This window comes from Triticum dicoccoides, chromosome 7B (genome assembly GCF_002162155.2).
Source record: "Triticum dicoccoides isolate Atlit2015 ecotype Zavitan chromosome 7B, WEW_v2.0, whole genome shotgun sequence".
Taxonomy (NCBI): domain Eukaryota; kingdom Viridiplantae; phylum Streptophyta; class Magnoliopsida; order Poales; family Poaceae; genus Triticum; species Triticum dicoccoides.
The window spans coordinates 69,822,847-69,832,962 of record NC_041393.1 but is presented as its reverse complement, the minus strand read 5'-3'; the positions used below and the strand labels follow the sequence as shown (position 1 = coordinate 69,832,962).

General features: G+C 43.1%; 1 protein-coding gene across 15 annotated transcripts; it reads left to right on the top strand.

The window, feature by feature from the left end:
* Window positions 1–6,765, top strand: LOC119337907. 15 transcript variants are annotated; one of them, XR_005163688.1, is made up of 6 exons: window positions 1–523; window positions 1,134–1,233; window positions 1,383–1,493; window positions 5,037–5,277; window positions 5,855–5,956; window positions 6,221–6,765. XR_005163688.1 is itself a non-coding variant. In XM_037610157.1 (3 exons), exons 2-3 carry the CDS (start codon window positions 1,486–1,488, stop codon window positions 6,648–6,650), a joined length of 438 nt encoding a protein of 145 aa, XP_037466054.1. In that variant the 5' UTR covers window positions 1–523; window positions 1,134–1,485; the 3' UTR covers window positions 6,651–6,765. The 15 variants fall into 15 exon arrangements, 1 of the variants encoding a protein (XP_037466054.1); XR_005163685.1 differs by having other exon boundaries at window positions 5,037–5,956; XR_005163686.1 differs by having other exon boundaries at window positions 5,037–5,956; window positions 6,218–6,765.
* The last annotated feature ends 3,351 nt before the right edge of the window (window positions 6,766–10,116 follow it).

Here is a 10,116-nt window from a genome sequence, read left to right as displayed (position 1 = left end):
TATCCGCTCGCTTGCTCTTGCTCGCTGTCCCTCTCCTCTCCCTCGCCGGCCACCTTATCCCCTTTCCTCGTCACCTCTCCCTCGCCAGCCTCTCCTCTCCGTGGCCGGCCACTCCCTTTCCTCGTCGCCGCATTCCCCCTCTCCTAGTCACCGGCATCTTCCTCTTTCCGTCGCCGGCCTCTTCCACTGCCCCTTTCTCCCCACCACCCAGCCTTCACTCACACCCCGTAGGCAAAATTGATTCTTTTTGCATCGGCGACGAGCTTCTCTATGACGGAGGCATGGATGTGTAGCAGCGTCAGAGCTGGATATGGGCTAGGGGCGTGGATGTGGAGCGGCACCCGAGGGGACCTAGAGCGACGGATCTCACGAGTTGGAGCAGCGCCCGAGCGGACCTAGATTGGCGGCGGAGCAGCAGAGCGGCGGATCTGACGAGTCGGAGCAGCGCCTGAGCGGACCTAGAGTGGCGCCGGAGCCTCCACGTCGTCGTCGTGCACACGTCGTTGTACAGACCATTGACTAGGTACGCACACTGTAGAGCTACTCATACTATAGATTCTTCTTACTCATCACAAGAAAACACTCCCGGGACCTCCTTTCGGTATTTGCATCTCAGAGTCCAGACTTGAAAACCATTCAGAAATTGCAAATCATTCAGTGAGCGGGGGCATAATTCAAACACACATCCACCAGTGAAGGTTCTCCTCTTTTCACTTCACCAATTTGAATAAATTTAGTTACCAGCTCCATCCAGTCCATCCACCAGTGGAAAAAAGGTTGATCCACCATCCTCCAGACTTGTTGGAGGAAAAGTTCCTCTTCCTGATTTTCTTCTTTAAAATCTGCTGCTTCATCGATTGGCAAAGAAGCATGGAAAAGAAACTGTTAACGTTAATTATCTCTCCTGGAGTAGTTCTTGTGCTACTGAAAGCAGTAGTAACTATTGTTATTTTTTTGCACATGAAGCCTCAGTAATGCAGTAGCTTAATTTTGGAGTAAAATGGAGTATAGTATTGTTTTGTTTGCAGTAGTTTTTCAGTATACCAAATTTGGTGGTATTCAGTGCAATTCTAATGGGTCTTCTCTTCTTGCTGCTGAATTCTAAATTCTGAATTGTGAATTCCGTTGACCAGCTCCGCGGGTCGCTGGGCTTCTGGTGAAGATCTTCGTGTGGGTCCTGGAGATGCCGGTGGTGGGCTGGAGACTGCCTCCCCGCACGCCAAATCAGATTCAGTACTGTTTTAGTTGCAGTAGTTTTTTAGTACTGTTTTGGAGTAGTGGTTGCAAGATTTAGAGTACATTTAAGACAAGTAATCTTGCATTTTCTTGATTTGCTTTGCTTCATGTTCCAGCTGAAAACTGAATGTACAATGTTTCTGTAGATAATTTGGTCGAAAAGGGACGGCATGCTGAGGTGTACAAAGGACAACTTGCTGATGGACAATTTGTGGCAGTGAAGGGGTTAACAAAAATACTTAACCAAGCATGCTGAGGTGAGAGACCTGATATTATTGATTAGCGCTTGTACTCCAACTTGTATTCCAGCATGTTTGGTTTCCTTTTTGTATTCCAACATGTTTGGTTTCCTTTTTGTATTCCAACATGGAGCAGAAACTGCACAAGAATGTGCATACAAACATGGCAGCATTTGTGGCCCAGGACCTGTAATTTTAGTTAGTTAGCTACAGTGTTACCAATGTTCAGTTTAGTGAGCACATTTAGTGAATGGCTGATGTCAAAGATTTTATACTGCATTTAGTGAGCACATTTGTTAACACTAGATCAGTGGTAACTGAATTACTCCATTTAGTGAGCACAGGAGCATCAATAGCAAGTGTAGCAAGCGTGCTCCTGCTTGAGTAAATGAACTGAAACTTTTTTAGTTAATTTTAATTAACTGAAACTTGTTTTTTAATTAAAACTAAATGATTTTTTTTTCAGTAAATGAACTTGAGTTAACTAAAATTAAATGAATTGTAGCAGGAGTACCCTCCTTCTCTTGACTTCTCTTCTCTTTTCAGCAAGTGCAACAACAATATGAGTAGTTCTTGGAGTAGTGTAGTGTTTAGTGTAGGACTTGCAAGCACACCTCTCCTCTCCTACTACTCTCCTATCAGAAATTACTGTAAGTGTAGTACTCCTGTTTAAAGTGACCTTAGTTGGTTTAGTACTGCTTGGAGAGATTAGCTACAATTAATTAAAGATTAGGTAAAACAACAACCTAGATAGTCAAATTTTGCTTTAACTGAACATTTGTGCTGCTTCTCGATAATCAAATGATCATTAGGAGTAGCAAGTGAATTTTTTCAGTTACTTAACTGGAACTTTTTCAGTTACAGTAGGACTTCTCTTGTCTCTTCTCTTTCTCTTCTTGCATCAGTAGTTTAGTGTAGGGTTTATTGGAGTACTTCCCTTGTGCCCTCCATACTCCTCTCCTCTCCCACTCCTTTCCTTGTTCTCTTCTTCTCTAAATTATCTTCTCTTCTCTTTCACTCATCTTCTCTCCTACTACTCTCTTCTCTTCTCTTTCATTTAAATGGAGTACTCCACACAAGCAAATAAAACTTTCCTTTAATTAATTAATTAAACCGAAACCTTTCCTTTAATTAATTAAACCGAAACCTTTCCTTTAATTAATTAAACTAAAAACTTTCCTTTAATTAATTAAGAAAACGTTTTTGATTAATTAAAACTAAAGGATTACACATGCAAGTCTCACAAAATGGAGAAAAAAAATATATGGAGTAAAAATGATCACAAAATGGAGTTACACATACAAGTCTCACAAAATGGAGTATTACACATATGGAGTAATTTCACATGGGATGCACTCCGCACAAGACTCATCTGAAGGAACTACACATACTCCACATCTCAACAAGCCTCATGCCAAGCATCTGAACAAGCCTCATCTCAAGCATCTGAACAAGCCTCATCTCAAGCATCTGAACAAGCCTCATGTCAAGCATCCGAACAAGCCTCATGTCAAGCATCCGAACAAGCCTCATCTCAAGCATCCGAACAAGCCTCATGTCAAGCATCCGAACAAGCCTCATCTCAAGCATCCGAACAAGCCTCATCTCAAGCATCCGAACAAGCCTCATGTCAATCATCCGAACAAGCCTCATGTCAAGCATCCGAACCATCTCAAGAATCTGAACAAGCCTCATGTCAAGCATCTGAACCATCGTCTCAAGCATCTGAACAAGCCTCATCTCAAGCATCACAAGCATCACAGGCCTCGTCACTGAACCCTCTCCATTAGACCTAAGTTGTGCAGGGCATTTGCATACACCTCTGGAGGGCATGATAATCTTGGAGGTAGTTTTCCAAGCCCCTCAAGCCTTTCCTTGTTTACATGGTGTATTTTATACCCATTACCCCCTGCATGGTTTAGGATCTCAATCATGCACGTCTGCAGAGTTAGGAAAATTATGTTGAGCTTGTAAACGTCATAGCCTTCAAATTCCTCCAAAACACCCTTAATAAGGTCTTGTAGTGTTTTAGGACTCAGACAATCTGTCAGGGATTGGAGCGAGTTGAAAAACCCAAGGTCAAGCACATTCAAATCAGGACTGTTGGGAGGCTGTTGTATTATTCTGATGTCAAGTCTAGTTTTTGCGACAGCTTCTAGAAATTCTGGGTCTTCTGGCAAGATATGGGGCTTAGCATTATCCTGCTGAATGTAGATGGTATGTCCAGCATCACCTTCGGGCCAAACAGCTTGTATTGCTAGCAAGACCTTCTCTATCAGGAACTCCCTCATCACTTTTCTGTCGACCTTTATTGATTTTGTCTCTATTGTACCTCTGGGCCTACTGTCGCTTCTCCTTTGAGCGGGAACTTCCTTCACGAATGGCCAGATACCGATTTTCCTAGAGAAGGTCACGTTTCCTTCACTGTCCCACCTCGGCCTAGCAACGGCCGTCAAGAACATCACCTTACCAATACAGTTGCCATGTATAGGCCTCGTAGGATCTTCCTCCCCATCCAGCAGATAATATGTTTTATTCTTCTTTGTCATATTAAACCACTTTTCGTCGATATGGACAACATTATGCATAGTCTTGAACTTAGGCCTTGCAGTTGTTGTTGTAGCCTCATCAAGCATCGACAAACAAAATTTCATCCTATCCTTCTTATTCTGGTCCTTTAGAGCTGGCTTCACACAGTTTGTATGCCTCCTTATCAAGTTTAACATGAACTTTCTATGAAGTGTGGTAGGGCTACACCCCAGTTGCCAGGCAAGTGACCTAATGGTAGACCTTTTGTTTAATGGGATCGTTAGGATTTTTTCTAGGTTAATGTCCTTAGGCTTTCTTCTAGAATTTCCTTTTTTTTTATTAGAAACATCCACCTCTTTACCTTTGCTAATTTGCTTCATTGCTTTCCTCCAAATTCTTTGTATATTCCAAACACCCACTCCAAAAAAATTTGCAATGTCTTGCTTATCAGTTCCCAAAAAAGTGCCTCCTCTACTCATACACAGTGTATGCATTGCTACATAAGCAGAAAATTTTTGTTGGTCATTGAGGGTTTTATATTTCCTAGCAACTTGCCCAACACTTGTACTAGGACATACAACAGAGAAATGATTAAATGAAATTATCAAGTGATGAAGTGATGGAATGATCAAGTGATGAAATGATGGAATGATCAACTGTAACTGTACCTGGATTTTGAACAATTTCATCTCCTTCTGGATTTTGAACAATTTCATCTCCTTCCATCCCCTCTCTTGTATCTCCTTACATTTCATTTTCCGCATCTTCATCCATTTCATCCACATCTTCTGCAGGTGGAGTGAATTTGAGATCTGGGAGATCCATTTTCTCCTGAAACTTGTTAATTGAAAATGTTTAGTACTCCTACATCTTGAAGCAGTAGTATAAGATGCATCATTAAGCAGTAGTAGCTGGTGTAGAGGAGTAGCAGGAACTCCTTTGTCATGCATCAGTAGCATTAAGAGTAGTTTTGCATCAATATCAGCAAAACATTTTCTGTTAATTAAACTAATTGATTCTCTTGAAAAACAGGGGCAAAGAATTTGCAGCTTCAAACACATCAATACTGTTGTCATATTTTGCTGAAGGTATGCTATCATAACCAAACATCATGTTCTGCAGCTAGCTGTTGGTGAAGTGTGATTTTCTCACAATATAAGACATCCGGACTCTATCCTTGGTGGTCGAGGAGCGTTAGCCAACTTTGTCTTGCTGATCTACGGCTAAATAATTATGTTGAATCTTGCTGTTGTGGTCATGCAACTATTTCCAGGTATGATCTAATGACTCGTCGGAAAGAAACCTGTCACAAAGAGCCTTTTGGCTTAACCCTCATTACATGTGGTAATTTGGGTAATACTTTGAAATTGTGGATGTGTCCTGGTTGCAATTTCCTGAACCCATACAGGTGCAGAGTACAATGCTTTCTGGTAGAAAACCATTAATAAAAGAATAGACAAATTGTTATTCTATTCTGTTCTACACAAATAGGGGTAATAGAATGAATTGGCTTATTCACATTTCACATTCATTTTAGCTAATCATTCTGCCATTTAGTGCTCCATATCAGTGTGCAAGCTTAGTAGTGGTTTATTTTCAGTGATGGTCTTGTAGAAGATGAACCACATAAAGGAAATCTATCTATCATAAAAAAGAGGATGTGCATGTGTCTTGTAGGGTTGACGGATTCATTGATCACCACACAAAGTAGGTAGTTTGGGGAAAAGAATGAAGTTGGACTACTAAAATCGAAGAAAATACTCTATGAATTTTGTCATGTTGTCTCTAGAACAACTTGTAAATGGTCTGCACAAGTTTCTTAGTTCTTGTACTGCACCCCATTTTTTCAGAAATTGAATCTACTCCGGTGTCCAGTGTTAGCTAAGAGCTAACATGAGTACAAGAATTTTCTGTAGAGATTGTTGCAAGGAGACATCTCTGTCTAGTGTTAGGTAAATTTTATTGGTCTCAACATTGGTCTATCTATGCATTGGTCTCACATTTTATTTTAAGGACATTTGAGTACTCTTCAAATATTTTCAGACCATCACTGAAAATACGCATACACTGAATTTTCTGTTACATACACTTTTCACTTCTTCTTTAACTGTATTTTCTGTTACATACACTCTGCACTTCTGCTTTAACTGAATTAATTTTTCGGGTTTTGTACATCAACCTACTGAAAACATTTTTTCTCTGTGTTCATCCAGCAGAAATCCATGCAATTCTGATCAAAATCATTGTGCATATGCGGGAGCAGAAACGAGCAGTGAGAAGCAGCGGCGGCTGACCTCGAGCTCTCGGTTGGAGTGGAGGGAGGCGGCCGACGAGGAAGGATTCGAAGCTGCGGCGGAGCAAGCAGCCGGTGGGGAAAGGCGGCCGCCGGTGAGGGAGCTCCGGACCGCGGCGAGGGAGCTTTCGATCGCGGCGGGGAAGGGCGACCAGAGGGGATCGGGCTCTCAATTGGAGCGGCGCAGGCAACCGGCGGGGAAGGGCGCCGGATATGTGGACGAGGAGGAGCTCGGCGAAGGGGAGGAGCGCCGGAGGAAGACGACGGAGTCCTGGCGGAGGGAAGGAGCGACGGAGGAAGACGACGGCCCGTGCGATTTCAAATCGGTGGGTGGGGGAGGGGCAGTTTGGTAATTTCACTCGTTTTCACCTGGTCGGAAAACCCCCTCCAATGACAATTATTTCGAAACGGAGGGAGTATATGTTGTTATGAATTACCAAAACCACCTAGGGATAGTTGCACTTTCAATCTCCCCCTTTTTGGTAATTGATGACAACATATAGATCAAAGCTTCAACAAATGATAATAAGATTGAAAGAGCATCGTCGCTTTGAGAAGTATGTGATAAGCAAGAGCTCCCCGTAAATTTGTGCATGGTTTAAGATTTGCTTTGGACTGCAAATGCATAAGGGATTATGCTCATGGGTTACTCTCCCGTGTCACATACATCTTGGTGGAGCGCTCAAAATAATAAAGATTGAATACATGCACTCATCACCAGGCAAAGTGAATGATCAAATAAAGATAAATAAGATAATATCATTTAACAAGTATAAGTGTAGCTTATGATCAAACACATGATCATCAATGTCTCACAGACAATAGCATAGTATCTTAAGCAAACAAAGTTCAACCAAGAAGACAAGAGAGAACAAAAGCAAACTCTCTCTCTCGAAGCCTATGATCTATACATTTTTCTCCCCCTTTGGCAACAAGTTACCAAAAAGTTCCTAGAAAATGCATAGTATTATTTCGTCTCTCGGGCTTGGTCTTCAGTTGGTGGTGTAGAGATGACTCCTTGGACGAAGACTTCAGTTGATGTGGATGGAGCTGAAGGAATTGGTGCTGGAGTTGGTTGCACTGGAGCTGTAGCTGGTGCAGATGAAGTGGATCTGGTGTCTGTTACTGGCTCTGCAGCTGATCTCTGAGCTCGAGGCACTCGGGCAAATGCATCAGTAGTTGTCCTGCCCTTCCTCTCCTGCATGTCATCCTGTAGCTGCTCCACAACTGACTGAATCTCAGTTACTTTGACATCTAAATCATAGAATTTTTGTTCCATGATTCTTTCCAGGCTCTCCTGGTTTTGAGTTAGGGTGGCCAACCCCTTCTCAATCCTCAGAGTTGATGCTATCAAGTAACCAAGCTGGTCCTTCTTGCTCTTCAAAAAGTACTCAGATGCCTCCTCTAGAGTTGGCATCTTGGTAGCCTTCTCCTTCTTCTCTTGAGCTTGCACTGAAGATGGTTCATTCTCATTTATCACAACTTGATTGTCCTCAAAGTCTAGATAGAGAACAAAGTGTTCCTTATCCAATAGATATTTACCTGTGCCCATCTTTGAGTTGATCAGCTCCTGAATTTGTGGGGCATATCCACAACATCTCTTTTGGTCTGCTGCTGTCCTCTTGATAGTCTCAACCATGAGGCTCATGACCTTGAATTTCTATGGCACATCAAATATGTGTAGCAAATTAATTGCATGCCCTTTAATCATGTTGTGGTCACCTGACTTGGGCAAAAGAGTGTGCCTTAGGATCCAGTTGATCGTTGGCAGCCCTGAGAGAAGAAAACGGACAGACCCAAACTTGAAAGTCTCAAGTGCTTTGTCTGGGATCTCCTTGTAAATATGTGACATAGAATTGTGATCCTTTTTCTTCTTGGAGTAGACATCCAAGTCATCTTCTTTCTCCTCCGGGGCATTTATCAGATTGGCCCATTCCTCAATAGTTGATTGGTATCTCGTACCTTCAGACATCCAGACTATTTTGCCAGCAGGATAAAAGTGAGCTGTGGAGTAGAATTGCATAACTAGCTCATCATTCCAGTTTGTGAACTTCTGTCCAACAAACTCATCAACTCCACAAGCCTTAAAGCTGTCAAATACTCCTGGGTAGTGATCCTCGTTTTCCTTCATGAATTTTCAGTCTACCCACCTCATGTCACAAACTATGGGCTTCTTATCCAACATCACAGTCTCATAGAAGTCCTACTGTTCCTTTGTGTGGAACCTGTAATCAATAGCAGTTCTTCTCCTGATTGCATATGGATCAGACATTCTCCACTGCCTGAGCCCTGCATCTTTCCTTAGTTTCATATTCTTAGCCACCGGATGAGCATCGTTGTGGTCTGGAATCTTGGGTTTGAGCTTCCTCAGGACTTGTCCTTCATCATCTTCCTCAGCAGAAACTTCAGGCACTGGGGCCTTGTTCTTTTGAGCAGCTGGTATGCTCCTGGTATTCCTCTTAGGTGCAGTCTTGGCCTTGGAGGCAGCTTTGGGTGCTTCTTTGAGCTTTGATGATGCAGCCCCTGACCTTATAGCATCATCCATCATCTTTTGTGCCTTGGGTGCTGGTGCAGCAACCTCTTCTTCCTCCTTCTCTTCCATCATGGAGGGTTGTCCAACAACTCTGGCCATGGTCTTTCTGACCCTTTCCTTCCTCTTCTTTCCTTCTGCAGCTGGCTCTTTGGGATCAGGTTTTTCAGGTTCTTGTGTTGATCCTCTGACTTTCAGCATAGGTGTCCTCTTGGCAGGGACCTTCCTATTAAGTCCAGGCTTTGTGGTCTTTGCTCAGCCATACTCCTTTTTGAGCACTACCTTCTTGGAAGTAGCCTCATCTTCAGCTGCCACATAATCCTCATCCTCAGAGTCCGAGGTTCTCTTACTTCTGGCTCTTGTGGCTGCTTTGGGCAAATTGCTAGGAGTGTTTCTGCTGCCTTCATCTGAGGAACTAGAGGGACTAGTGCCCTCACTCATGTGAATCTACTCTTCTTCCCTGTTCTGGCTGTCACTTTGGTCTGACATGTTGAATACACTGACTGCTGACCCTGTGAATAGTTATAGATGAGATAGAATGGATGAGCATCACAAAATGCAGAGATTTTTGCAAAAGAATGATTCAAAAACTTAGTTTTAGTTTTCCACAGAGAGCATGTCGGATCAACTGATTTTCAAACTCGGTGATACCAAAGCAGATTTTGAAATCTAAACTAGTGATCTCGGTCAGACTGAATCACAGTTTGGTGGCACCGAGACTGCTAGGGTTTCACTGAGTTCTAAAATCGGTCACACCGATTAGCAATTCTCGGTCAGACCGAGAGTCACTTGTGCAATGGCGTTAGCCGAATCGGTGGGACCGAGTTTTTCAACTCGGTGGGTCTGAGATGGTTTCGGCGGAAACCTAACCTAAATTTGCAAATCGCATCTATTCTAAGGATTGTTTTGACAATAGAGGTGTTTCAATCATGGTAAGAATCATAATGAACACAATGTGCTAGAAATTGGACGGGGATAGCACCGCGATCGAGTCCATACCCTAGTTTGGTGATGAACTCGCTACGGCGGCAATGGTGGGGATGAATTCCGTTGACAGCGGCGGAGACCAGCGACTGGAGGCGGCTGGCGACGAAGTCGACGATCCGAAAACCTAGGAGGCAGAGCGAGCTATGCGGGGGCGAAGTGGTTTGGAGAAAGTTTTCCAAATTTTTGCCCGTGTGTATATAGCCCGACCCTGTCGGTGTGACCGAGTGGAACAACTCGGTGGCACCGAGATGCATAACTGTTGACAGTTACAGCAACTCGGTGAGACCGAAAAGTTCAAATCG